Below are 26,869 nucleotides of genomic sequence, written 5' to 3'. Positions count from 1 at the left end.
CCAGCATCTGAAATTTAGGACCCAGATTCAGCATCCAAGTCTTTCAAGTCCATAAGTACCGGTAGGTCCAGATGCATCATCCATGCAAGTTTGGTGAAGATAGGACAAGTAATAGCTTAGATACAGGACCTGCAACAAAAACTTTAACCAGGTCCGGACGCCGACGCCGAGGGTATAGCATAAGCTCTCCTTGACTTCGTCTCGGTGAGCTAAAAATGGCGAATTATGGGGGCCAAATTTAACTCCTATCATATATAGTTCTTTTCTTGTCAATTAAAGATGAACACCGCTTGTAAATAGGCACTCTTACACCAGGCATGGGGTAATCGTAATTAATTGTAATTATTTATCTTTTTCAGGTAATCGACAGTAATCTGTAATCGAAGAAATTTTTTATTACTTGTAATCATAATTTAATCGATTACAACTAAAAAGATTAGTGTAATTATAATAACTTCTTTGATTACCGTACTCTTTCCATAAACATATTGAGATGCACATATTGTTTAAAAAATACTCTTCAAGTGTTGTATATAATATTATTCATATACAATTCATAGCTCGTTTAAGGTGTGCAACTGTGTGAGACTCGCACAGGTATATAAACCCAGATTGTACACATTAAACGAGGGATGGTAAGCTTTTAAAGTTAATGAACAACAAGTCTGCATTCCTCAGCATTCCATACACTTGCTAGCAGGAGCAGTAAATGACATTACAATCTATAGATAACAAAAAACATCTTCAATTTGATAAATTTATTTGATAGAATATATTTTATATGTATATATATATTTATATAATAATTACTTATGTCCCATCATCACATAATGATTATAACTTGAAACAAAAACCATTGTGAAGTAGCTACTCAACCAAAAAATGAAATGTATCCCCCATGAAATTCATTCTGCTTTCTTTCCAAGAACTTCAAGTGACAAAAAATTGAAAGAAAAAAGGTTGTTTCTACACAATGCATGCTAACCTACCATAATGAATAAAGCAAAAGGCAAATGCCTAAATGTATGCACTATAACAGTATGTGAATGAAGATAATTAATATCATAAGACAACCAAATACATGGACTTATATACACAATACAAAGTGACCAGATCAACTTTGCTTCAGAAGTTAATTATATTGCACTTGTGCCATACTGGCCAGAAACCAAAAAATTTGCAGTTCCTTTTTCTATTCAATATGTAGTAATACACATTCTCAAACCAGATTAATAAATAACAATAACTTAACAAGTGTCGGACATTTTTAATCTGTCCTACCATGTTCCCACCCATTGTGCCTTTTTAGTAAAAAGTGCAGTCAGTCTCATTGAACCAAAATTAGATGCAAAGTACCCTAGTGAAAAGGTAAATTAAAAAAAATGGAGCTAATAGATAGATTAACAGGTGTATAAAAAAGGGGGGGGGGGGGTCTACAGAATAGAGATAATGGTGATCCCTTTAATCTAAGGAAAAAAATGTAGAATTGTAACAAATGACAAGGTGAATTGAAAAAATAAACTCAAGTTCACCTAAAGTAAAAAAATATTTCTTTATGATTAGTTTTGTGATTTCTGTAATGTTTATTGCCTTCTAGTGATAAGATAAAGTTTTAGTTTTGATCTGTACCTGACCAGTAACAGCTAGAAAACAGCAGAGTAGGAAATGACACCAATACCCTGAATCAGTGGAAACTTCAAACCCGTCACTTATAATGAAAAAAAATGGACTGAACACAAAAGAAAATTTGTCATGCTTATGAAAAATACAACCTGTTCAAAAAATAACAATATAACAACAAAGTAATTCAACAATTTCTTTTGAGTCACAATACAGGGCATGTTAGAGACATCAAATGGCAAGGGCAGGCAACTCCATGTATTGGACAATCCATCTTCCAAAATATTCAGCAAGCTAAATTTCCCATTCCCTTAAAACAAACTCTATTATCTGATCTGTAAACGGCTGATAAAATAAAAAAATTTTAAAAAAGAGGATGAGAAATAATCAAGAGATGCCTATGTCTCCTTTTCTAATGAAGGAATAATCAGATTTCAAGGCAAAATGGATTCTGATCTGTGTGATCTAGACTACGAAGCAAGGTCACTTGAAGTCCTACAGTGACGTCGGCATACACAACCATCCTACGGTGACATGCATTTTCTTTTCTACTGGTGACTTGTTACATGTGATGTCTATAATTATGATTCTACCTTATTTTTTGACAATATGGAGAGAGTATCGATATAAATATGTATTTTAATGCACTGTGCATTCTATTTATCTGCGTTTCCTTTTAAAATTGACACCTCTTGTCTTAATTGATTCACATGAAATAATCACTGTTAAGTAGGAATAATATATGTGCATAATATTTTTGCCAACTACATGTAGTACCGGTAATAAAAGACTGAGGACAGGGAATATTAAGCAGTGGTGGTAACATTTATCACAAATACTGTAGGCTAACTCTGATTGTTCAATATTGAATGACTGCATATGCCATAAATTACATTAAAATGAAGGTGAAATCAATCCCCATGTTTTCTGAATCAAAACAATTTAAATACATTTAAACAGATGGCAATAGTATGCAAATTAAATACACATATATATAGAAATCCCGAACCTGGCCATTATTGTGGACTGGTCATTTGATTGCTTACCACAGAATATACATGTCAAGAATATAACACAGCAACGTCTGACTAGTGAGGGTTTTTAACAAATAAAAAAAAAAATATTACCAGTAACTAGTGCACAGTGCAAGTCAAAATTACATACTACACATACATGTTTCACAGACTAACAGGTCAAATGTCAAAATCTTTGCCCACCATTTGGGTCCTTTGTTTTTCTCATTCAAATACTTGTCATAGCTGTTGACACAGTTCAATATTTAAACAGGATTGCAGCTCGATAGGTATTAACAACACTGATTTCATTCAGCTGAATTTCAAACCCATATTGGGAGAACGAATGAATAAAATCTTCTTCTTTTTCTTGTTATTATAAAAATGCAATCCAGTTGTAATGCACTGTAGTATATCTTAGTTACATGGCTTGAAATAGTGAGGGAGAATAATATTCAAAGAAAACAAAGAAAAAAATGCATCTACTATAGACATATACTGGTTACACATAATAACCATTTGGCACATTTATATTGAAGCTGTGTTAACAAATGCAACAGCTACAACCAGGACTACACACTGAATAATGCAGGCCAAGGGCAAAGAAAGAGACAACAAAATTCAAAAAGACTTCAATGAATGAGGCACATTTAACATATATCATGCCCCATTACTATACACCGTATCATGTATCTGTAAATCTGTTGCTTTCATTGGTTAGATGGACACTGGTCAGACATTTAATTCTGTGGGTCTCTTGTTAATGGATTTGAATGGGAATATGTCTGCCACCATGATGAATAATGGGAAAGAAAGATGTCTGAAGGGGATACGATAAACAATTATAACAAGATGTACACACAGATAAGAAATCCTCAAAGAAGCTTCTACATACACCAGCTCTTGAACTGTTCTTAACACAGAGATATTTGATAAGGATACTATCCCCATGACTAAACAGAGAAAACCGAGTCCCTTCTCTTTCTGATTTTGGCAATAAAATAAATAAAATATATGAGAAGCAGTGTTACCACATAATTAACATTGGTCATCTAACACAAAGTCATGGAAGCTGTGAAAATATATCTTTATACATATATAATATGTACACAACATTCTAATGGACAATAAAATATTGGAGAATGTACAAATCTTCAAAAATAAGATTTCTTATTATTTCCTATTGTTAAAACCAAGAGACATCACAAATAAGCCTGATTTAAAGGAGAAAAAGCTGTGAACATTGATCCAATTAGACTGCAGTACTCTGCAAAGACATCAAGCATGCCCAACAATTTCACTAGCAATATTGATAAAGAATCTTTAAAATTTCAAGATAACATGTAAATGCTGTTTCTAAATCAAACAACTCTGAACAGAAGAAAAATATCACAATCATAAATCTACATGGATTTACTGCTGCACATCGATTATCTCCCCTTGTTTTGGCCGGCCACCAGCCAGTCTCGCTGAATCAGATCTCGATCATAATAATGCGTGGAAACACCCACTGAAGCAGATCTTGTGGCACTCCCATGAAGCGATATGCAGGTCAGTTCATTTGAATCCATGGAAATTTCCCCCATCTCTTCAAACTGGTAGAAAAACATCTGGTTCTCTCATCTGGGAATCGAACTGGATCTGTATTTAATGATTTGCTGAGCAATGATAGCAACAAGGACAGCAAATACGACAAAGCCCATTAAAATGATCATGGCCCACTGTTGGTCCGTTAGCGGTTTGGACTCGACCAGTTTGGACTCCTGTTTAACGTCTGCTTCCTGTGGACTGACAGGCTCGTGACCTTGTGTTGTAAAGGACACTACTGGGCTGAAGGCCCCCACTACTTCCGAGCCGTCCTCACAGATTCTTATTGCACATACACGCAGGTGATAGTCTGATTTAGGAGACAAGTTTTCCACCTGGAAACATGTGTCTTCTCCTCTGTATATCTGTAGGATGCAAGATGAAATAAAATCTTTCATGATTATCTACAACAAAATTTGATACATTTTTCACCCATGACCAATGAATTTTCATGGGTATAAAGATCTTGATGCTTGAGGCAGAAACAACACTTCAAAGTATAATTCTTTTCAAACCAAAAGAGAAATACATACAACAGTCATACAAATAATTGTACATCCAAAGGCTGTGTTAATATGAATAAACTCATTTTTGTTTCCCTGACCTTTTGATATTCCTGTTCCCCTTGTAACTGCAGGACGTACTCCAAGGAGCTGCCCTGGATTGCTTTGCAAGGCTGCCACTCAATGCTACAGGTCTGCTGACTAAGATTGGACACCCGAGGAGCTGAAATAATCAGTCATTTCATTGTAACATCCATTTCTTTTGATCAACTTATAAAAAAGTGTTTCTTTTAACAAGTAATTAGCAGTATGTAGATGAAGTTTGAGTACCGTATTCAACCACTGTGTGTTGTTTAGTACACATGCACTCACCTCTTACTGCAGGCGGAGGTGCCTTGGTGGTACTGAATGTATAGATCTCTGAATAGGGGCCACTTCCCACGTCATTACTTGCATAAATTCTGAAGTTGTAATTGGTGGTTTCCTGTAACTTGTTGACCTTGAAGAAATGCGAGGAACCTTCGTATATCACTTGGAAGCTGAAAAATACAGAAATTGGAAACTCTTCGTCTGCATCACACTTTATCACAATAATTCCAGAGAAAAAACACAATCTCATTAATCATGACTTACTTTCCATCTTCTTTCTCCATTTCTAATGTGTAGTGATTTGTATCCAGGCCGCGCTGGTCCCCCCACTTGAGTTTGAGACTGTTAGGGGCTGGGGCGATACACTCCAGCTTGGAAGGATTGGGAGGGAGGGGTCTGGTGGTCACTCTGACCGGGGCACTGAACGGACCCACACCAATACTGTTCACAGCCTGTATTCTTATCCTGCAAATGACAAAACCTCTTGTATAAACTGGATAAAAATAAAAAAAAAAACTACACTAGATCTACAGAAAACTTTTGGAATTTGATAAAGCTCTAAGAGTTTCTTTCTGTCTTTTTGCTTTTAAAAAAGGACTATATGCAAGCTAAGAATTATTAAATGATGCATTAATTTATTGTAAAATATTTACTTGTGGGGAGTCTCTGGCTGCAATGTCTCTATGGTATACTCAGTCACAGCTCCTATTGTGAACTGTTTGTCCCCCACTTCCAGATTGTAGGCAGTGATATCGTTGCCGTTGGAGTTGGGCTCCTTCCAGAACAGTGTAATGGATGTGGCAGTGGCAGTATGTCGGTGGATAGTGACGGATGACGGACTAGAGGGAGGGGTGACACACGACGCCACAGGGCTGTACGGGCCCTGACCAGCACTATTGATTGCCTGAAAAATCAAAAGATTCATAAAAAAAGAGGCTCGTACATGAATATCAACAGAAACAATATTAAATGTTTGTGTAAAGCACTTAAATACTTCAGAAACTTGCAATAAACAAAAGTAAATTAAGTTGCAGGAATGGATGAGTGAACATACCTGAACCCTAAAGAGGTACAAGGTGGCAGGGGTGAGACCTTTGATTTCATAACTCTGGTTGGGACCAGTGTACAACTGCAGATGAAATTTGCATTCAAAATTAAACTATTTTTGTAATTTCATAAAAGAGAATAGCAGACATATTTATTTAAAAAGATAATCAATACACAAAGCAGCATACTGATGACAACTGAAGTGGCCTACCATAGCAAAATCTGTGACTTCAGTCTTCTGCTGCCATTCCAGACGGTAGTCTGTGATTGTAGCACCATTGTTGACCGGAGGTTCCCAGGAGACTAGGGCTGAATACGCAGATTTACACGCCACATGTGGAGCTTTGGGGGGATCAGGTACTCCTGCACCACTGACCACTTCAAATGGGTCAGACCAACCTCCTCCCTGAAAGAACCAGACAGGTCAATCAATATTCATTCAATGCACATATATATATAACAATTAGTATCATAACTATTTTCACATAGCATTCAAAATTCTTTAGAAAATTCTATGATCATGTTGATAGCCTTTTCAAACAATTATTTATACATAAAATATGTACGATGGTGTTGAATGATCATGATCACAGCCTATTCAAACAAAAACTTATGCATTATAGATGCATCATATTGTGGAACTAACATACCCCGACTCTGTTAAAAGCTCGGACTTGAAACAGGTAAGGTCTGCCTGGAGACAGCCCAGCCACGATGCAGTCCAGGTCCCTCCCCTTGTACACCTCCCGACACGCATTGTCAGGGGTCACCATCTGGACCGCGAACTCCGACACCGTAGCACCACCATCGTATTCTGGATTTGCTGTTTTAAAAAAAAAAAAAAAACAACACATGTAACAAATTTGTATTTTAATATTTAGTGGGCATTTCTTCTCCAATGAACAAAATATTTTCACCAAATCAAGTATAATAATAAATAAATTGAAACATTTGTACTGGTATGATTTAAAGGCACAATTCAAGATGTAGGAAAAATTTACCCCATCTTAAATGCAGAGATGTTGCTTTTGGCTTGCCCTGTAGTTTTGGCACTTGGCACTGCCCCGGCACAACAGCTTGTGTGGTAGCACCGCATGGCTCGGAAAACTGAAAAGTTAACAATAACTGCAATACTTGTTAACCCTCTATCTTTGAAAGGACACCTTTAAATACATGTATTCCTATCTGATGCTATTTTTAGATGACCCTGACCTCACTCCTTCCGGCCACGTTACAGCAGGCCACCCGGACCATGTACATCTGGCCTGGCGTTAGACGATCACAGACATGTTCTCTTTCTGACCCCTCATACAGTGTCTCATAACCTACAAACAGACAGAAACTCTGTTAGGAATCAAAAAATCTATACTGATACTTAAGATCAACAATCAACTAACCTTTTCAATGCCCCATAAATTTATTTAATGTACAGTATTAAAACACACAAATTATCATTTTAAAATTTTACATGTCCATAAAGATATGTTTACAACTGCATTTAGTACATGTTACGAAATATAAATTTTTGAAGGGTATAAATAAATGAGGAAAGAAACAAAAATTCTTTGGAATACGTTATAAAACAGTAAAACACACAACAGTGAACAAACCTCCACTTCCTGAGAGCATTATTGTAAAATGTTGTATTAATACTTTGGTAAAATTTTGTTTGCTATAAATCTTTCAGTATAGACAACTACATACAATAAAATACTTAAAGTGAGCAATGTCAAAAGAACTGTACCTCGTCCATCATCAATTTCAACAATGTACTTGGTTATTTCTGCTCCTCCATTGTCCTTGGGGGGCTCTGAAACCAAAGAGAAAAGCTTAATGACTACTTTGAGAACAGGCTGAAGAATAAGAGAAAGAATTATGATGAAACCAAAAACAAAGAATAATTGATACAAGTATCTATTCATCAAATAAAACAGTTTTGTTCTCACCCCACACAACCCTGAAATTGTAGGCATGTATCTTGCCCTTGATCTGTGGTTTGGGGGGAGGAGCCGGTCTGTCTGGCTTTGTTCTGTAGGCTACCACCTCACTCCATTTACTCTGTCCCTCATCGTTGAGAGCTGCTAACTGTGAACACATTAAACAATCCATTTTAACCGTTTTCAAATTCCATTTTAAAATTTCAATTGCCAGAAACTTCATATCAAGAAGAGGGAAAAAAAAAAGCTACTTACTCTGAATTTATACTCGGTGTTTCTTAGCAAGTTTTTGACTTTGTATGATAAGTCTGGTCCATTGTACACCACAATAAAGCCATGACCCTGTCAAACAAGAAAAAAAGATATTTTAAAGTTCACCTGGGAATAAGTTGAACTTAGGTATCTCGAACACCGATATCTCGAATACAATGGATATTTTGAAGTGATTTGTAAGTCCCAACCACTTATATTTTAAGTATTTTACCCTTGATATCTTGAATATTCTGATATCTCAAAATTTATAACCAGTCCCATCTAATTGGATTTTTTGACGTTTGACTGTACTTCGAGCTTGGTTTATAGTTAGCAATGAAGCTATATGTACGTACAGTAGATTCGTCATCCATCTGGAGTTGGAAGAGGTCCTCATTGGGGTGCTTGATCCAGGAGATGATGAGGGAGGTGGTGAAGGGTTCTGATAACATGGGGGGGTCAGGCTGGCTGGGGACGCTGCCGCTGGTGTAGAAAGACGCTGGCTCACTGTACTCGCTAAAAGGTACGACACACATCCATTGTTACAAATCAGATTACCTAATCATGGAATCAAACTTGTACAAAACAGAAATTCCCAGTTTTGGGGCTGATAAATTTGGTGATGGAGGAGCCTGAATTTCTAAATGTTGGAGATGGTGGGGGCCAGCTGTCTGTTCATTAGATCAATTGGTTACATTAGACGTTTGAGAGAGTTACATGTATGGTCCCCAATGCCTTTGTTTTGAATCTTTGGTGCATCAAAATGCTTTATTACCTTTTACCAATGGAATTAATGGCTGCAAGTCTAAATGTGTATTTGGTTGACACCTGTAGTTTATTGATTCTGGTCTGCCTCTGTAAGCCATTGTACACTTCAACATATTCACCATTTCCCTAACACAAAGAAAAGGCTGCATTAAAATTTCATGATATTTGACAGGTGCTCCAAAAAATATAAAACAAAAGGCTATTTAAATTTCATTTGTAGCTTCTGGAATGTCTCTATTATTTTAAGCCAGATATAGAACTCTTTTGAGGTGAATTATTAATGAATGATCAATTGAATTTATTAATACATCAATAAATACAGATTGCATCAGAGAACTGAAAATAGAGTTGCCTGACTTGATCTCAATCACTGAGGTGCTTTGTCAGTGTTCCATCAATCATCGGTAATGCAATCGTTGGGCTTTTAACAATCATCTACTGTTTATATAAAGATCACAAGAGTTATGTTTCTTTGATCACATTTCTAAATTCCTACCTTATCCATTTCCAGAGTGTATGTGGAAATTTTTGCCCCATTTTCACAGGTGCTCTAAAAAGCAAAATTAAACCCTTTGTAAGTTAGGCATTCAATATCTGATAATTAAAAACTCCTTAGCATTGGTGTTATTTTCCTCAAGTTATTTTGTGATGCAGATCTTGAAAAACACTGTTCATTAAAAAACACTTTCTAAAGAACAGACCCTCAGAGCCTAACACAGGTGGCATGAATTTCATGTAATTCTAATCACCAGCTTATCTCAAACTCTGTACAATTAACCCTTTTTCCATTCCAGAATGATTCTATTTCTGTTACAGTAACTAACTAGTCAGCAATGTATAGAATTTCAAGAAAGATGTAGATTGAAGGAAGATTTCTGTTGCAATTAAAAAAAAATTTCCTCTAGTAAGAGCTGCCCATACAGAGCTACAATTATATTTCTAGGGTTTGTTTGCAGGATCTTACATTCCATTTGAGGGTAATCGAGGTTTTATTCTTGTTGGCAAGTTTTGGGGGTGAGGGAGGGTCGGGTTCACAGGCACTGGTTGTAAACTTCACTGGCTCTGTGGTGTTCCCTTTTATATCTTCTAATGAGGTATACACTCTGAAAGCAAAAAAAAATCAAACTTTCAATACAGATGAAATTTAAGCAAAGTTTTTTTTTTCATAACAGTTTTAAAAGATGGCATATGTATAAAATGACTTGTGTAGGGTTTAAGTTTCATAACTGCCTTCTAATACAGGAAATACTCCTATAACAGCCCTATATAAACTCCTTACTGTTAGACTAATCAGCTGCATTAATAAGCTCTCCCTGTTTCTAATATTTCCGTATGTTGTAATCAATACATGATGTTGATTTAACATAATCTATAATCTTGGTTTTGCTGTGTTTTCACATGTTTTGAATTTTATTCAGTCACTGACCCAGTGACCCATTTAGTACCTAGTGAGCAGTCAATGAAGTGTTTGATCAACACCAGACTTCTCTGGTTTTCAACCAAGGAGCCGATTCTGCCAATGCAAGCAGTGTGTTGTATTAAATAAGCTGATAAACAATCTCCAAAACTGAAATCGGATTCACAAAACACTAGCAAACTTTTTCCATCTCCAGCCACCTCAAATCTTTCATTGATCTTTTACAAGAGGAACAAGTGTCTAGCAAAAGCTACCTGATATATATACCTTCCATACACCTGAACAATTTATCATTCTACCATATATCAGCTGATAAATACGTATCATCAGCCCTACACACCTGTACAACTCATCAGACATTTACAATCAATCACTCACAAATGTATCATGTTATTCATATTCAATTACAATTAGAAAATTCATTTTTCCCACCACAAATGATTGTCAAAAGGTAACCTTCAAGTTTTGATGATTTATCTGTATGAATTCTTACATATCATTAACATTCTGATATAAACAAGCACCTTGGTAATTCATAACCTTTTGAATAATTGATTTTTCATGCAATAATTCATAAAGAACAACTCCTTTCAAAATCACACAAATAATCTGTGATAAAAATCCCAGGGCATTACATCCAAATGAAATGTTTCGATTCAGTAAATAAAGAAAGAGGAACATTATACCGGTACATTGTTTGCATCAAAACACCACTCAAAATTTTTTATGCACCACATAACCAATAGTTATTAGAAAGCTGTGGAGATAACACCAGTTTAAATATCCTGGAAGAGCATTGTCCTAAGGAGTGGGTTTTTTGAAACATTTAACCTTTGAACACGAAAAACATCTTTCTTATGTTTCCAGTAGCTGGACTTTGCATTTTCTGACAACTTTAACAAATGCTGTGCAATAAGCGATGATTAAAAAAGATGAATTATGGGGAATTTCTTCCGACAAAAAAGAGAGGCTTGGAGCGGAGTGATGCCTTATTGTTGGCGTTTTAATCAATCACGCTGAAGGCTGCATGTTTTACCTGAGATGGTAATCGATGGCGGGCTTCAGATCTTTCAATGTTATTTCTGTGGCATCCCCACTGTAAACGAACAAAAAAACATTGCAGGTCTGATAACTGACAAACAACACTACCACAAGCTATGCTGCACATCAAATATGCACTCTCTATTCTAATTACTCTCCTAAAATTTTATCAGTTTGCCGACATCAAAGCATTATATAAAGGCTTCTTTAATTTATCATTCTTTTTCATGGTATTTCATAAATACGTTGTTAGCGAATATAAAAGCCTATAACCTAAAAAACACCAGATATGTTTGCTTTGCAAACAAGTCATTTAGGTGAAATAAAAATAAGATATTTTGGAAATGTTTTTGCACAGGTTCTGTGTTGTAAACAAAATTTATAAAAATTCATAATTCTCTACATGAAAAGTTCAAAAGCATATTACGTAAAATAAAAATTCTTTTTCCATGAAAATATCTGGGTGAAAACCCTATATATAATTTGGCATTAAATTCCCTTTGATCTCATTAGATATACTGTACCTGTAAACTAATTTGTATTTGCCCTCCTTTCCCTTATCTGACAGTAAAAGTGTAAACCGGAAATCTGCAGGATCTATGTCAAACTCATTAGGGTCCCACTCAGGAAGTGCTAACTGAATTAAAGCACTTCTGGCTTCAATTTCTGACACCTGAAAAGCAAAAAAAAAAAAAACAAATCTTATGCATCCATTACACAATTTCTAATCTCACACATCTATACATCAACCAAATTGATATTTAATTTTTAATCCTGTGAGCGAATATAAAGTAAAATTTTTTTGTAATTATTGTAATCCTTTGAAGTCTCTTTGGGTCTGGAATCCTATAGATGTTGAGACATAACACTGGACCTGATAATAGACCATGTGCTTGTACCACTGTGTCAAGGTACATGTACTAAGGGTACTCAATCTGAATTACAAATAGATTTACAGGGATAGATATGGTATATTCACCACTGAAACATTCAGCCATCGATTCTGAGGTAAATCATAGATCTAATCTTGTGTACATCATAAATAATCAAGCCACTAGTGTTGGGGCTTTAAACAAACATTGTTTGTATTCATTTTTAATTTAAATACATGTTGCACTTGGCCTGTGGTATTCAGATTTCAGATACTATTTCCACAGAATCAAAGATACTCTGTACCATTGCAGCATTGATAGATCATAGTTGAAAATAACAGTAACCTGAAGAGGACTGTTTTCAGGGTAATTTTCGACCTGCCTTATTTTCGCCCTTCTACACTTGCAGTTTCTCCCCTTCTTGTTTTTGCCCCAACGTGTTTAAAGAGAGATAATTTGAGACATTGGAATTTGCACAGTCATAAATTTGCCCGCTGACAATGCAAAAGGGGTAGCTTACAGTGTTCATTTCAATGAACCTTGACATTTGAGCTTTGGGCCTAAGGTATTCAGCAGACTGACAGTGCTGAAGTTGATGATAGTGTCATGCCATTTTACTTTAAATTTCCAATACACCTAGACATTACAGCTGAGACTAAGGTATTCAATTGACTATTTACTAATACTGAGGTTGATAATAATGTGTGCATTTACATTTGATGGTGCTGTGACGTTTTCATTTTGGATACATACCACTGGGTCTGGGGTACCAGACAGCACTTGTTGGATGACCTTTCTCTCCTCTGCCAGCTCTGTTTGCCCTGTGTCCCCTGGAGGCAAGCTGTCTCCATTCATACCATTACCTTCAATAAAAACAAGTTCAACATACAGAACAGTGCATGTCCACATTATAATCATGCCCATTCAAATAATAACCAGTAATGATAAACACTTTGCTCCAGTCTTAATCATATAATCATAGATGACATATGCATTCAGTTATATGGCATTTGCACATGTCCTTTAATTTTAAACAGATATCTGTTAAACCCGAAAATCCCATTATTGGTATGTAAACTTTATTGAGAAACAGAATTGAGAGTGGAGCAAAAAAGAGAAATAAAGAAGATATTAAAACAACACAGAGCAGTGAGGAAGTGGAGCCAGTAATCAGTTCTGTTAAAATATCTTAATTGGCCATAACAGAAGATAATGGGTCTGAAGGCAGCAGGACCAATCCTTGTGCAGTGTAGGCTGACAACACAGGGCCATTAGAATGCTAACAAGTCTCTCGAGTCAGTAGGATCCACTACTGACAAAGCCACCCACCAGGTTTAATCGGTTTAAAGAAGCAGCTACAGCATTGCTGTCTGAATCAAGATGACATTAATTGGTGTAAATTATGTGCAGTGGAACTGCAACTAGAAGTGATTCTAGACAGACATCCTGATGAAAAGGACAGGGGAAAAATTGAACATATTGACAACACAGATCTAATCACACTCTGTACTCAGCAAAGAAATATCAGAATACATTTCATAACACTCAAAAGGTTTTAAAAAAATCCAGCGAGTAACAGCATATTGTGACATGTTGTGGGAAAAAATCCTTAGTTCTAGAGCGCCAACCTCTAATGATTTGATCAAACACAGAGTGTAATAGAAGGGGACATAACTGCAGTTCAAAGAGTCCATGCTACATGGAGCATGATCAAAGCATCCTTTGTGGCCATCACGTCAAACTGCATATATGGAATGTGAAGTAAAAAAAGACTGTAGAAACTGTTCACTATAATATCTTCGATTAAATGCTGCACAACTAAATGCTATTTCACACTGTGGTATTTGGGTATACAATGCCATATTTTTTCACAGACCTACCAATATTCAACATGTTTAAATATGAAGTTATCGTATACCGGTAAATATTATGTATACATATGTAGACTTATTTTTTGTATGTTATGGCAAACATATGGTGACAAGAAAATGAATATATGCAATATAATAAAAATGATGGGATCGATATCTTTTTTTCATGTACTTGTACTAAATAAATCATGAGATAAATTCCTTTCAAAGACAACAAAAACTATCTGTGCCATGACCGATTATGAAAAGCTAATAAATAAAAAAGAATCTGTGTTAATCATTACACCTACAATGTAGGTCATATCACAAATCAGCAGAGTGATTAATGGGTCTAACTGTGGCAATAACCAATAAACCCATCAGTGCCCCTCTCCAATGGCTGCCTCACTGTGTCTCAGTTCTCACCGAAACAGTTTGCAGCCGATGGGTGTAGAAAGGTCATGTGCCGAGTTGTCTAGTCAGCATTTTCGCATTTAGTAACCAGAGAATTGGTGCATGAATCCTTAATTTGAGGTCAATGATTTATGTGTCTTGCATCCTTAGCAGTGTCTCCTGGGTACTTTAGGTAACTGATGGTTCTACAACCTGATCTCCCATTACCCATCCCATCCCAATGAACAAGATGATTCAGGGAACATTAGCTGTACATTGGATTATGGGCACCACAGATATTCTACAAGTTTTATTTGCTTTTTTGTATATGCAAGACATTTGTATATCTGATTGACAAGGTTCTGAAGATTCTGCAAAAGATGAGCAGATCTACAAAAGGACCACCTATAAAACATTCTGAAATATAAACTCACTCCTCTCACTGAGTTGTGGCAGAGAAGAAATAACTGAAATCCAGGGTTTGTACCCACAGGCAATAGACTCGAACAACCTCCAAGCTATATAACAGCCACCTGTTCTGGCAATGGCCGACACATAAAGACATCCTGAACAACCTCTTATCTGTCTAGTGCGCTGTTCCATCACACACCCCCCTATGGCTTCTGACAGAAACAACAGTTATCAGCTGTAATCTTCCTCTAATCCCTCTACATGATTCTTCCTGACAGATAATAGCCAGCTTCTTGTTTTTGTTGTCGAGCTTATAGACTTTTGACTTTACTCTGGTTTCAAAGTGATGAAGTCATATGGGAAAAACTTGAAGATCAAGGTGTTAGCGTCTGTAGAGGCTGTTGGTGCAACTACTTAGCACTAAGATTTAGTCCGAGATACATATAAAAGACACAGGTGAAACTAAATCCCCACACACCTGGCATTACTGTAAAATAGGATTAACTCTTTGATTCCTTTGATGGTACATTTATGATCAAACAGTCTCAGGTGTCTTAATTGATACAAAGTGCACAACAGAGTAAAACATTGTCCAAAAATCCCTTTAAATTCTGCCCATTCAATCAAATTCATCATCTTTTACTGCAATCTATGTCAAACTATGGCCAATTCTTTGTTACTGCACAGCCTTAACTGACACATATATGCAATGTGTTTTATTAAGATTAAGAAGGAATGCTTTGAAACATCAAAACCAGAATGCAACTTTGTGCTTATACTTCGGATTAGGAAAGGTTATCTTTTGGATAGGATAGTACAAGTGCATTGACTAATTTTTTGTTTTTAATAAAAAGAAAACTACCTTGATATTGTTGGTACTCATAGGGCACTGGTTTAGCATGGGTTTCTAAAAAAAAAATCAAATTATATCTATAAAAAAAAAATCTCTCTCTCTCCTCTCTCTCTCTCTCTCAAAACAGATAATTGTACAGAAAGTAATATTGCGTTGTTGTCTGTGTACAAAAACACTTTTACAAATGTACTTGAATTTTAAACAACCGATTGTAGACTTAGAATCACATGCTACAGACTGTAAAGATTCCTCTATCTATACTTTTCAGACATCATATTCTGCATCAAATTGTTGCTGTTTTGCAATAACAATATAAGAATAGTGTAAAAAAAAAAATTGTTATTTTGGAAGTGACAAACTTTAAAAAAAAAAATTTCAGCACTTCACAAATCATATTTTTCAAATTTTGTTAGAAATCTACATAGCATTTTTTTTTTCAGACTGCATCGATCTCCAAAATTCATGGACTCCAAAAGTATTCAAGACAAAAATTTGTCTTAAGTGAAATATTTTTTCCGTAGAGTGCATGAATATAGAGGACCCTTAATACACAACTGAAAAATTGTACATGTATCTATAATGTAAATATAGAGGACCCTTACATACGACCATATAAGGACTTTTCTATTTCTATAATTTGAAAGATTGAAATACTAAATCTGTAATATTGTTATCATGAGAATTTAGTAAGGGATGATTTGATGGCCCCTGGGCTCTTACCCTTCTGTTTCCCATTGATTCGGGGTCGTGGTTGCGGGGGATAGTACCCCTGGTTCCTCCTCTCTTCAAATTTCCTCCTGGCCCTTTCCCTCTGCTTATTGGCCCTGCCTTCCATCGAATTAGGTTGGCTTGGTCCTATAAAACAGAATGAATTATTCACTTTTTTCTATTTATAGATGCTGGCTTCTGATAACATGAAATACTGGTGCGTCTAGACTAAATGATTCTGCAAAATGCACATTGATCCATTTTATTTTTTGGTGGGCTGAGCATTTACTAGATTAAAACTATTTAATACGACAAACAATGTGTACTTTAAAAGAGCATTTCTAGTGTGCCAGTTGACTATAATATGGTTTCTGCAGACAAAAACAAATTAAATCATTCTTCTACTGGCTATAGTCTCCAAATACACACAAAATACCATAGCCAAGTATTGATTTAGTTTCCCCATTACTGGTCTTGATTTATCTCCTAGACACTGTCGAAGTTATGAAGGATTAAATATTGCTGAAAAATTAATATACAGTGTCTGCCATTTTATGTCCGCTCTTATATGGTTTATTTCTCCATTTCTTGCTTTTAAAAAAATGTACATGTATATGTTTCAATCTGATCAGCTATACCGATCAGTGCACCAATCAGTACAAAACAAATTAATTTACTAGAAATCTCTCACCCTTCATTGCACAAAAGCTATTCAAGACTTTCATTTTACTTTTGAATTTTCCCATCCTGTGATATCTAATATTCTTGAGCCTGCTTTCAGTCAAAATAATTAGGTAAAGAATGACGTATTGGAATATGCTTATATGGCCATATTGTTTACATTTATAAATGCCGTGTTTAATGAATACTAACTTCTTTCATACATCAAACGTCAAGCACCTGCCTTCAGATCCCAGAGATCCAAAGTTTATTCAAGACCTCACATAAAACACCTAAATATTTAGTCTGGTAAGGTATGCGACCCATGGCCTCACTCAGAAACGGTCCAAAGTTTTCAAAGAGAGCCGACGAACCTAGGAACAATGATTGGAAAAGGCCTTCCTGGTGTAGCATATCAATATGCTACTTTACCTTCATTTAATGATTATAGAACTTTAAACTCTTCTATCAAATCAACCACAAATGGGGTTAGATTACTAGGTTATATAAATACACACCATGTTATCAATAATAAAACCATTCGATTTTCTTTAGCAACGTCAAATATATGTGAAAATGGACTATTTCTCCCAGAAATAGCCACTGCACGTACAATAACTGGAAACAATAGCTATGAAAATGCTTATGATCAAGTTGTTTCTGTTCTAAATATAGTCAATCTCCTAATCGGCATTTAAATAATAAACCCATTCACAACAGATATAAGGAAATGCTGACATGCATCATGGTATACATCCGTTCAATCCTGTCCTAAACCAACCCTGATCCTATAATGAAGAGCCCCAGGCTTTGTCCACCCCAGGGGGAATTCACAATTATGACATATGGTTCGCTTTTTCTATTGCTGATGTGTCACATTCCACTTACCTGTACAAGCTTTCAATACTGGAAAACCCCAGGAAGTGACATCACACAATAGGATTTCAATTCAATTGAAGGGCTGTCTCAAAATTTGATATTTGAAAATTTTATCTTGCTTTCGGTCATAAGTATCGGATGCACTTCCTTTGCCAACTTTTGAAAGAAATATCTATCAGATAATGCTTTCAATGAATGAAAATTAATTAATGCTGATAGGATATTCTTTTAATCCTCATATTCCCCTAATCAACCACCATATCTATTGATTATACAAACTCTGCTCTTTATTCAAATAAGCATAATATTTACCTGTGTGTACTGGTCCGCTGGGGTTATTACAGCTAGGAGGTGTGGGGGTTCCATGGGGGTGTGTAGGTGCCCCTGTGTGGACATGGGGGGACGCCCCATGATGTGTGGTAGGGTGATGATGGGGGTAATGATGTGCTGGGTAGGGGGGCCCATAGCCTTGGTAATACTGTGCATGTGGCGGTGTGTTGTTTGGTCCACCCTGAAAGAAAGAAATTATATTATAAACCTAATACCATACACAACTGTAACAAAAATGCATTCTTTCCACAACAAAAAAAGATGAAATAATCCTGAATCCTCTTTATTTAGTGAAACCAGGGATGTATATACTAAAATACGTTCCTGGTGAAACATGTATTTGGTTTTAGAAAAGATAAAGTGTTGGTACATTATCTTACCAATTTAATAATTCATGAAAATATCAAAGTAAAAAAATGAAAGGCACAAAATCTATAAATGATACATTTTTAATATCTAGTTTGATTAATTAAAAACCTGTTCTTAAACATCAAAAGAAAAGTAGTTTTTTCTATATCATAAACACATTATCAACATACCGGTATATACTAGAGTAAACATGTAATGTGAGACCAATATTATTTTAATATGGTGTTAATAGTACATGTATTTTGATACATAGCTATGGCATTTGATACAAATATGTTGGATTTTGAAAGCTGAATTTACACCAAATTCTTATAGAACCATGCATCCTCATACAGTGAATAGAATAAATGAGTACTGAAGAAAAACACATACATCCACGTAATGGCTGTGATTAAAAATATGTACAACAAAACACACAATGCATAATTATATATATATCCACTACATTTATGATCAATACAAACATATGTTATTTAATATCAATCTATTCTTGACAATATGTAAAATAAAATGTTCAGCATTCAAAACTGGAATGAAACATTTAATTCATGTTTTATGTCAAACTTCTGCTTATAAAAATTGGCTTTTATATTTGATTAAGTATTAACACTCCATACTGTTTCTCTGCACGTGATGTCCATTTTTATCCCCATTTTGAAGTGGATCAAATAATACATGGAAGAATGCCTCCAAAGGCTCAACAAGTTACTGATGAAATATTGATGGAAGCCTTCATTTCTGTCACATCTCTGTCATATACAGACGAATCAATACATCAGACAAGAGAGCTGTCAGGGTTTTTTTTTCCTCTCCTATAATGCCGTTTACGTCATCGCATGTATCAATTGTAAGCAGGACTACGCTTTTCAGGCTCCATCATTACCAACTTTCCTCATCTCATTCTCTGCCTCAAATATAAGGCTTTAATTTACCTGATATTCATGTACTTTTCATTTAAAGATTTGAGTTGAGTGATTTGAAAGTGTTTGTGTGGGGCCTGTACACAAAGATTGGTTTGGAAATACTGTACATTTTGTTACTTCTAGATATCTTTTTTATGAGAGGAAGGTTTGAATTAATTAATCTAGAGAACAAAAGAGTTCTTATTCCAACTAACAATGTCAGTTTGTTTTTATGTACCAGTAATACATCTACCAGTAATGCCATTTGTAATTTCTTTTTCCTACTGCCATGTAAATGCCATTCACATGAAAACTAATAAAAGATTTTAACGTTTGAAGATTTATAAAATACACGTAGGACAAAATCTACATATTCTTCTAAAATCATCCATTGCATCTATCTTAGTATCTACTGAATTCAAATTTACATGTGTATTTATGTATTTTCCAATATCTAATACATGTAGTTAATTGAGTACTCTTGTCATCTCCCATGTTAAATTGCATGGTTAACCATACACATATGCCATTAATATCACCAGTTTTTGTAATAATTGGCATCAAGCACCTAAGTTCACGGTGGAATCATCACATGTTTGTCTTTAAAAAAGAAATATCAACAGGTGCCAGGTAACACAAGAGTTAGCAAGAGAATTGATGTCTTTAACACACTAGATTTCATTGCAGGGGTTTTTCCTTAGAATTGGGAATGGTACCGATACTTGTTCAATAGGGAAAATACCAAAGTAGAGCTAATTGGGAAACAGATTTGATCATATCATTAAATGACATGTATATTCAAGTCAACTATTACTGGCAATATATTTTTAGAGAAAAGAAAAAATACCTTGTTAAACAAACCCCTATTTCTTTATCTAATGTCTAATGTAAAGTAGCCAATCTTACTGATCTGTTTTTTGGCAGATCAATGATGAATTCATAGTTGATGAAATTTTCCCCAAATTAATCTTTTTCTTCTTTTTTTTGCATTTGGGATGGTACTGTTTATGGCTACAAGTTATGTAAAGGAGACCCTTTTTTATACAACATATTACAAGATAATCATTATGCTAAAGCATCATACATTCAATACATACATGATAATTTAGTTGTCTTGTACAGTTAACAAAATGCTTGGTGCTGGCTGCCAAAGTGAAACAGCCTGACGGTGGGCCTATTGGATATAGTCCCCCTCTCTCTCTGTAGTAAGGGTTAGCACATGACAGCTAGGTCCATCAGGCAGCATGCAATTGCCACAGATACAAGCCTGAGGCACAGAAGATGGAGAAAATCTGAATACATACATAATATCCTACCGTCATTGAAGGTCCACCGACAGGCATTGAGGTGGGCTGGGCAGACAGGAACACATGCGTCAATATCCCGTGTTCGTCCACAATTTGTTGGACCATGTGTCCGGGTGCCACCTGCATGGGCATTGGAAGAGGTGGCCCATTATTGGACACCATTCTTACCGTTGCTGGTCCTGTAAGAATGAACAAGTAGTTGTCAAAATTTATAGAATGAAAATAAACGGTATACAAGTTTGCGCAATATGATATTTTTTTCTATTGCCTTTACATCCCCATCCCTTAAAAAAAACTTGAGTACTGGTATACTACAGGTATATTAATTTATATAAGAAAATTTCTTTTTTATATCATTTACTGTCAGGTATCATGTATTGAAGAGATACATGTATGTTCGCAATTCACCAATACTGTGTACTGCTAATCAAAATTCCAAAAGCATTGGGCAATTTTGACCTTGATCATGCCGGTAAACAGAGGATAGCATGCCAATGGATGATGAGGAACCTGTGTTACACTCAGTGACCCTCTGTACTATCAGATCAGTTGTATAAATCTACCCCCATCAGACTGCAACCAGCAAGCAAGATGCAGAATGAACAATTGATAGGACTGATCTCCTTGTGGGGAGTTCAAGGCTTCAATACAATCAAAACATGACTAGAATCTCAAGACTCCAAAGTCTGTAATTACCTCAGCCAAGCACTGCACCTTATAAGGGATTTACTAACCAAGAAATCAATGGTAGCCATTTACAGGCAGAGTACATACAAGATTCAGGGAGGTCTTAAAGGCCCAATTAAATCAGCACTCACGAAAAATGCACAAGAAATGTATAGATGACGGTCATCTGAATTTACGATTAATTGATTACCCAGGGGTTGTGCAATTTGAGAATCTGGGAATTCGTGTTTGGATGAAATAAAGAAAAGAAATAGGTCTTTGACACAATACTTATTTACCCCAAGACTACATTAACATTAAAAGGATTAAATCTCTGAAACGTGTTGCTAAATGAAATGGGAAAAAAACTTTCAGAAGCTGATGTCGAGATTTGGAAATCTTTGATAAATAAAGAAAACAGTTGCTGTAACCTAGATTGTCAAGGCCAGACAGTCTGCCCTGTTTTACTGATACGTGTATATGATTTGTACCTGAGCGGAAAATTCTGCTACAGACTTCGGGGTAAAGCATTTTATCGTGATTATTCCCAGTTTGAAAACCCAACATCTGAGGAAATAAAATTCAACAATTCTGAAATTATTACATGAGAATGTGTATGCTTTCTTTTTAGACTTTCTGCCTCTTTGGATTTTCATTGATATGTTTTTGGTTTGGTTTTTGAGTGGGTGCTTTTTCGAAATTCTTCATCCTGAGGCATTGCGTCTCTAGCATGTAAAATGATAATGAGTCACAAATTCTATAAACAGGATGCCTCGTTTTTCCACCCTGTATGACTAAACAATAACCTGGTATTTCTCTTTAACAAAAAAAAGGGGGATTCCCCCCTTCAAAATAATGCATGTTTTCTGTGCATTCCATATAACATGATAGGGAAATTATGTTCTTCAAGATTTAGGTAAATAGTTAGGCCTTGGTAAATAATGAATGTGCATGAATGTGCAGGCTAAGCTTTATGAAACCACTTCACAGAACTGGAAGGAAACCCCCCATCCTGTAACATCATAGGGAGTTCTAGGACATGCTTCTCTTTCCAGAAAGTTTTGGCAAGCACACTGCAGTTTCAGCTTCAAGGGATAGATAATTTACTAGGCAAATATATATACCTTTCATTTGTTATGAGGGTGTGACCCCAAACAAAACCCAGGTTGCATTGATAAAGAAGTTGGCAGAATGTGCAACAGGATCTTATCAACATAAATTATGACCCTCATTACACACAGTCATCGAACATGGCTCTTTATGCATGAATGTAGCAGTTTCAATGCTGGCAACTCTGGCGAAACCTTTCAGTCTGTGAATACTAGCTGTCTCATATAATTGGCATAGAAAAGTCTGCTGGCCTGACACACATCAGTTGTCCCCTCTCACGATCTGGGCTATAAATAGGCAAATATTTGACGTCGGAGTGATATAGTGCACAGGTAAGCCATCTCCCAACAACATTCCTGGACATAATGAAACCAGTCAGCTGGTTTCTTCAATCTGAACAGACAATGTGATACAATATAACTCTATGGCAGGGGCTAAATGGACATCACAATAAGACATACATGTATATTCATATAAGCCCAGGGGAAAGGGGGAAGGGTGCAAAATTATGGTGAAGATATAAAATTATCTACTTATTCCTAAAAAAAAATTAAAAATCTAAACATTGTACAGGCATCAAAAAGAGAAAATTTTAAAAATAATGTCCTAATGTTCCTATAATTATAATGTTTTTCACGCATTAAACATCAAATGGAAAATATAATCACCATAATTTTACCTTCTAAAGATCAGAATCGAGAAGTATGAACCAGCTAGGCCAATGTACAATGTTGGCAGCATTAAAAGAAAGCAACCACAAAAATGTCCTCACTTTTATAAAAAGAAAACAATATCTTTCCCGATCTAATAGATCTGCACCTCAGATGATCACGGCCCTCTAAAAATGATTGCGTACGTAAGTTTTCTAACAGTCACGTAAGTCTTCTAATAAGCACGTATGCAATTATTACCATGTCAGGTCTGGGAACATCCGCCAATTGTCAACCAAAATGAACTATGAAGAATGTTCACCTCCTAGAAACATAGGGAACATTAAGGTGCGCATAACAAGACCATTAGACCTGCACATCATGATTTTATTAATCAGCTCCTACAACTTATGACGTACATTGCTTCAACTTGACCTGTGTGACAATGGAAACGCTGAACATCTGCATGCTTTTGTCTTACATGAAGAACTTAAAAACTATGCTTGAGTTTTTAACCTGTCATAAATTACATTCTGCAACCTGTACACGATTGACATGAGACACTGGGACTATGTAAACAAAATCAATCCTAATGCTGGGAAAACTCCGAGCTGCTGTTCTGTCTAAATATATATACATATAATTTTAATGGGAACATTGTGTTTGGCCAGTGCTTCCCTTTATCTTGAGTAATCTACCTCCTACCGTTGGATACAAATCTTTTCAGAAAGCGTTTACCACTGACAGGGAATCAAGTTATTTTGGTCATTAGCATCCAACAGTGGCCAACTGAGGCCCTAGATCATATCAGTCTTAGCTTCAAAGCTTGGTGATGCTTGATATCATCCGAGTCCATTAACAATGGCACTATTACACAGATTAAAAATGCTAAGACATGAAATTCAACAAAATGTAAAAAGGGTTAAGAATTCTAAATTGAGCAATATGAAACTCATATCAAATTACTATATGCAAGTATTTGAAAATAATGAAATATTAATATATATTGTATAAAAGTAAAGCATATTTCATTTTCCAAGATACAACTATACTAAATGTAAATTTTAAATGCCCATGGAGTGGGCAACAACCTTGTAAGGTCCCTCAAGGGCAAAGCAAGGTCAAATGTTTTATTTTCTCTGTTCAGGTTTCTAGGGGTAACAAATGTGAATATCAAACAAATTGAAAACCAAATGAAATTTGCACAAAAGGCTAAGAAACTTGTCCCCGCAAAAGCCATATTCTTTACAGATTATTAGCTTCAATGCATGGTCTTTGAATATCACTTACACAACAGAATTTGACATGATATGAATTAATTCATCAATCACACCTTAGACATCCTATAATGCAGTTACTATGTTCAGTCATCATGCTAAATCAAACTCTCATTTTCAAGGTCCAAAACTCAAAGGGTTTTCCCTGTCAATCTGATTGGAAATGTCATTTGAAGTGCTGCTTACCAGTACTTAATGGTCTTTATCCATATTAAACTGAAAATCATATCAATGACTCTTGGAGTACAACTCCAACTGGATTATGTGACGACCAACATCCGTAAACAACCGAACTGGCTACAGAAGAAAATGTACGTCTATCATTTCAATAATCCAGAGACCAAGAATGCTTAGTTAACTAGATGAATATAAATATTAGACCAAATTATCCAGACCACCCTCTTTGTACATCAAATTACAGTTTGACATTCCTAAATTCCAATAAAATAAGAACTCTATTTAAAAAGAAATGGCATTCAGCATTCTTGTTCAAAACTAGAATGTAATCTTGTGTACATACACTTTACATGACATAGTGGTGCTTTGTTAACAAGATGACAAATAACAGAATTATCGTAAGTCCATGGTACAAAGTGGTACAAGAATTCCCCATCAAAGGAGGGGGGTCCTTTCTGCATTCCATTTCCTCCCTTAAACAGAGAGAAGAATATTCTTAAATAGGAATGACCATTTAGATACAATGAGCTGCGAGACTTTAAACTTCCACTCCTCAGGATGTGTGACAGTCTACGAAAGTCACAAAAATGTACTTCAAAATAATCAAGCAGAGGAAATCTGCACTATTGACCACTTGACATGTTTACATGTTCAGCTGTGCCAAAATTAGAAAATAAATTCATTCATGGATGTACTTTTCCCAAAGCTTTCCCATTCGATATATAGACTACAAATAGCCTTCCCTGATACAGTGAAATGGAATGATTCATCAAAACCAACATTTTCTCACAGGACATAATCATTCATATCGGAGCAAAATATACTGACATTTGCGGATTACGAACACATCCGCTCTATAACAGTTATGGAATTTGATATGACATAAGTAATTGAAAGTACTGTAAAACCATAAAAAAAAACATCTGCAATAACATTGCTACTTCTGGTAATACATATGTACCATTGCAGTGAAAAATTGTGGGCTTTGGTGACATTTTTTTAAACATGTTGAGTGGATTGCCAATGCTTATAAGAGCTTGTAGTAAATGTTGAATTAGTGATGTTTATGTTTAATGATATCAACAACAACATTCCTCATTTTTACATCCAATTATATTTAACCAAACAATTATTTGGGTCAGTGCATTCCCCAGTGCACTGTGATACTGTATATGTTGTGTTTTTGTTCTCTGCTAAGTGGCTGCATGTCATGGTGAACAAGACCAGGGAATTCCCCTCAAATTTATCCAACCCTCTCCATAAACAACTCATCCTGAGCACTGTGACTTTTTTCTTCAGAGAAAATGGCAAAGCTCAGATTCGGATGCTTTTTAATGTGGAAGTTGCATCTGGGATAATCTAACCTGTCAAGTGAGGTGTTCAATGAAGATCAAAAGAGTGCAGAAGCCATGGATCTATTGATTGGAGCCTATGTCTGCTAAAAGCTTTATCTACCAACCACCAATTACGCTTTTCAGAAGAGAAAGTTCACACATTGGTGAATCATCCCATCTGCTCCTAGATCTTGCCAAAACCTCTAGACACCACTGTACTCCTTGCATTTCACTTTTTCTACCACATTAAAATATTCTGGCACTATTCCTAAAAGCAACACCCAAAGTTATTCTGCTTCTTAGAGAGATTTTCAAGTTAATTGTAAGAATCAGTTATCTGTATGCTAATTGACATATAAATTGAATTTCTGACTCTTCGCTTGTATGCAAATTCTCCCATCAATAGTAAGAGGAGAACATGCGTCCACCCAAAATTTCCAATCTCTTCAAATTCATCCTCCTTGAAATTAGCATACCTCCACTGTAATTTCAATGAGTATATGTTTCACTTGAACCAACTCGATGTAAATGTAGATCTTAAAAAATTCTAAAATCCTACAGCCTGGG

At 35.6% G+C, this 26,869-nt stretch overlaps 1 protein-coding gene across 9 annotated transcripts in view; it reads right to left on the bottom strand.

Annotated features, from left to right (window-relative positions):
- Nucleotides 1-743: 743 nt before the first annotated feature.
- Nucleotides 744-26,869, bottom strand: part of LOC128179511 (fibronectin type-III domain-containing protein 3a-like) — a 41,651-nt gene continuing 15,525 nt past the window's right edge. For 7 of the 9 annotated variants that reach the window (XM_052846940.1, XM_052846942.1, XM_052846944.1 and 4 more), the window contains 24 exons: nucleotides 21,086-21,267; nucleotides 18,493-18,691; nucleotides 16,654-16,788; nucleotides 15,943-15,987; nucleotides 13,180-13,289; nucleotides 12,079-12,227; nucleotides 11,550-11,609; nucleotides 10,061-10,199; nucleotides 9,593-9,646; nucleotides 9,104-9,222; nucleotides 8,685-8,844; nucleotides 8,332-8,418; nucleotides 8,086-8,224; nucleotides 7,884-7,949; nucleotides 7,352-7,464; nucleotides 7,141-7,246; nucleotides 6,790-6,962; nucleotides 6,351-6,545; nucleotides 6,147-6,221; nucleotides 5,746-5,996; nucleotides 5,357-5,557; nucleotides 5,096-5,262; nucleotides 4,825-4,946; nucleotides 744-4,585 (listed from right to left, as the gene is read on the bottom strand). In XM_052846940.1, the coding sequence (XP_052702900.1) occupies nucleotides 4,253-4,585; nucleotides 4,825-4,946; nucleotides 5,096-5,262; nucleotides 5,357-5,557; nucleotides 5,746-5,996; nucleotides 6,147-6,221; nucleotides 6,351-6,545; nucleotides 6,790-6,962; nucleotides 7,141-7,246; nucleotides 7,352-7,464; nucleotides 7,884-7,949; nucleotides 8,086-8,224; nucleotides 8,332-8,418; nucleotides 8,685-8,844; nucleotides 9,104-9,222; nucleotides 9,593-9,646; nucleotides 10,061-10,199; nucleotides 11,550-11,609; nucleotides 12,079-12,227; nucleotides 13,180-13,289; nucleotides 15,943-15,987; nucleotides 16,654-16,788; nucleotides 18,493-18,691; nucleotides 21,086-21,267 (3,380 nt within the window). In that variant the 3' untranslated portion in view covers nucleotides 744-4,252. The remainder of the gene's footprint in view (nucleotides 4,586-4,824; nucleotides 4,947-5,095; nucleotides 5,263-5,356; nucleotides 5,558-5,745; nucleotides 5,997-6,146; nucleotides 6,222-6,350; nucleotides 6,546-6,789; nucleotides 6,963-7,140; nucleotides 7,247-7,351; nucleotides 7,465-7,883; nucleotides 7,950-8,085; nucleotides 8,225-8,331; nucleotides 8,419-8,684; nucleotides 8,845-9,103; nucleotides 9,223-9,592; nucleotides 9,647-10,060; nucleotides 10,200-11,549; nucleotides 11,610-12,078; nucleotides 12,228-13,179; nucleotides 13,290-15,942; nucleotides 15,988-16,653; nucleotides 16,789-18,492; nucleotides 18,692-21,085; nucleotides 21,268-26,869) is intronic. The other 2 variants (XM_052846941.1, XM_052846947.1) reach the window with 1 other exon arrangement.

The sequence above is a fragment of the Crassostrea angulata genome, chromosome 4 (assembly GCF_025612915.1).
Source record: "Crassostrea angulata isolate pt1a10 chromosome 4, ASM2561291v2, whole genome shotgun sequence".
Taxonomy (NCBI): Eukaryota; Metazoa; Mollusca; class Bivalvia; order Ostreida; family Ostreidae; genus Magallana; species Magallana angulata.
The sequence above is the reverse complement of the archived record's forward strand: the minus strand, read 5'-3'. Positions and strand labels throughout refer to the sequence as shown.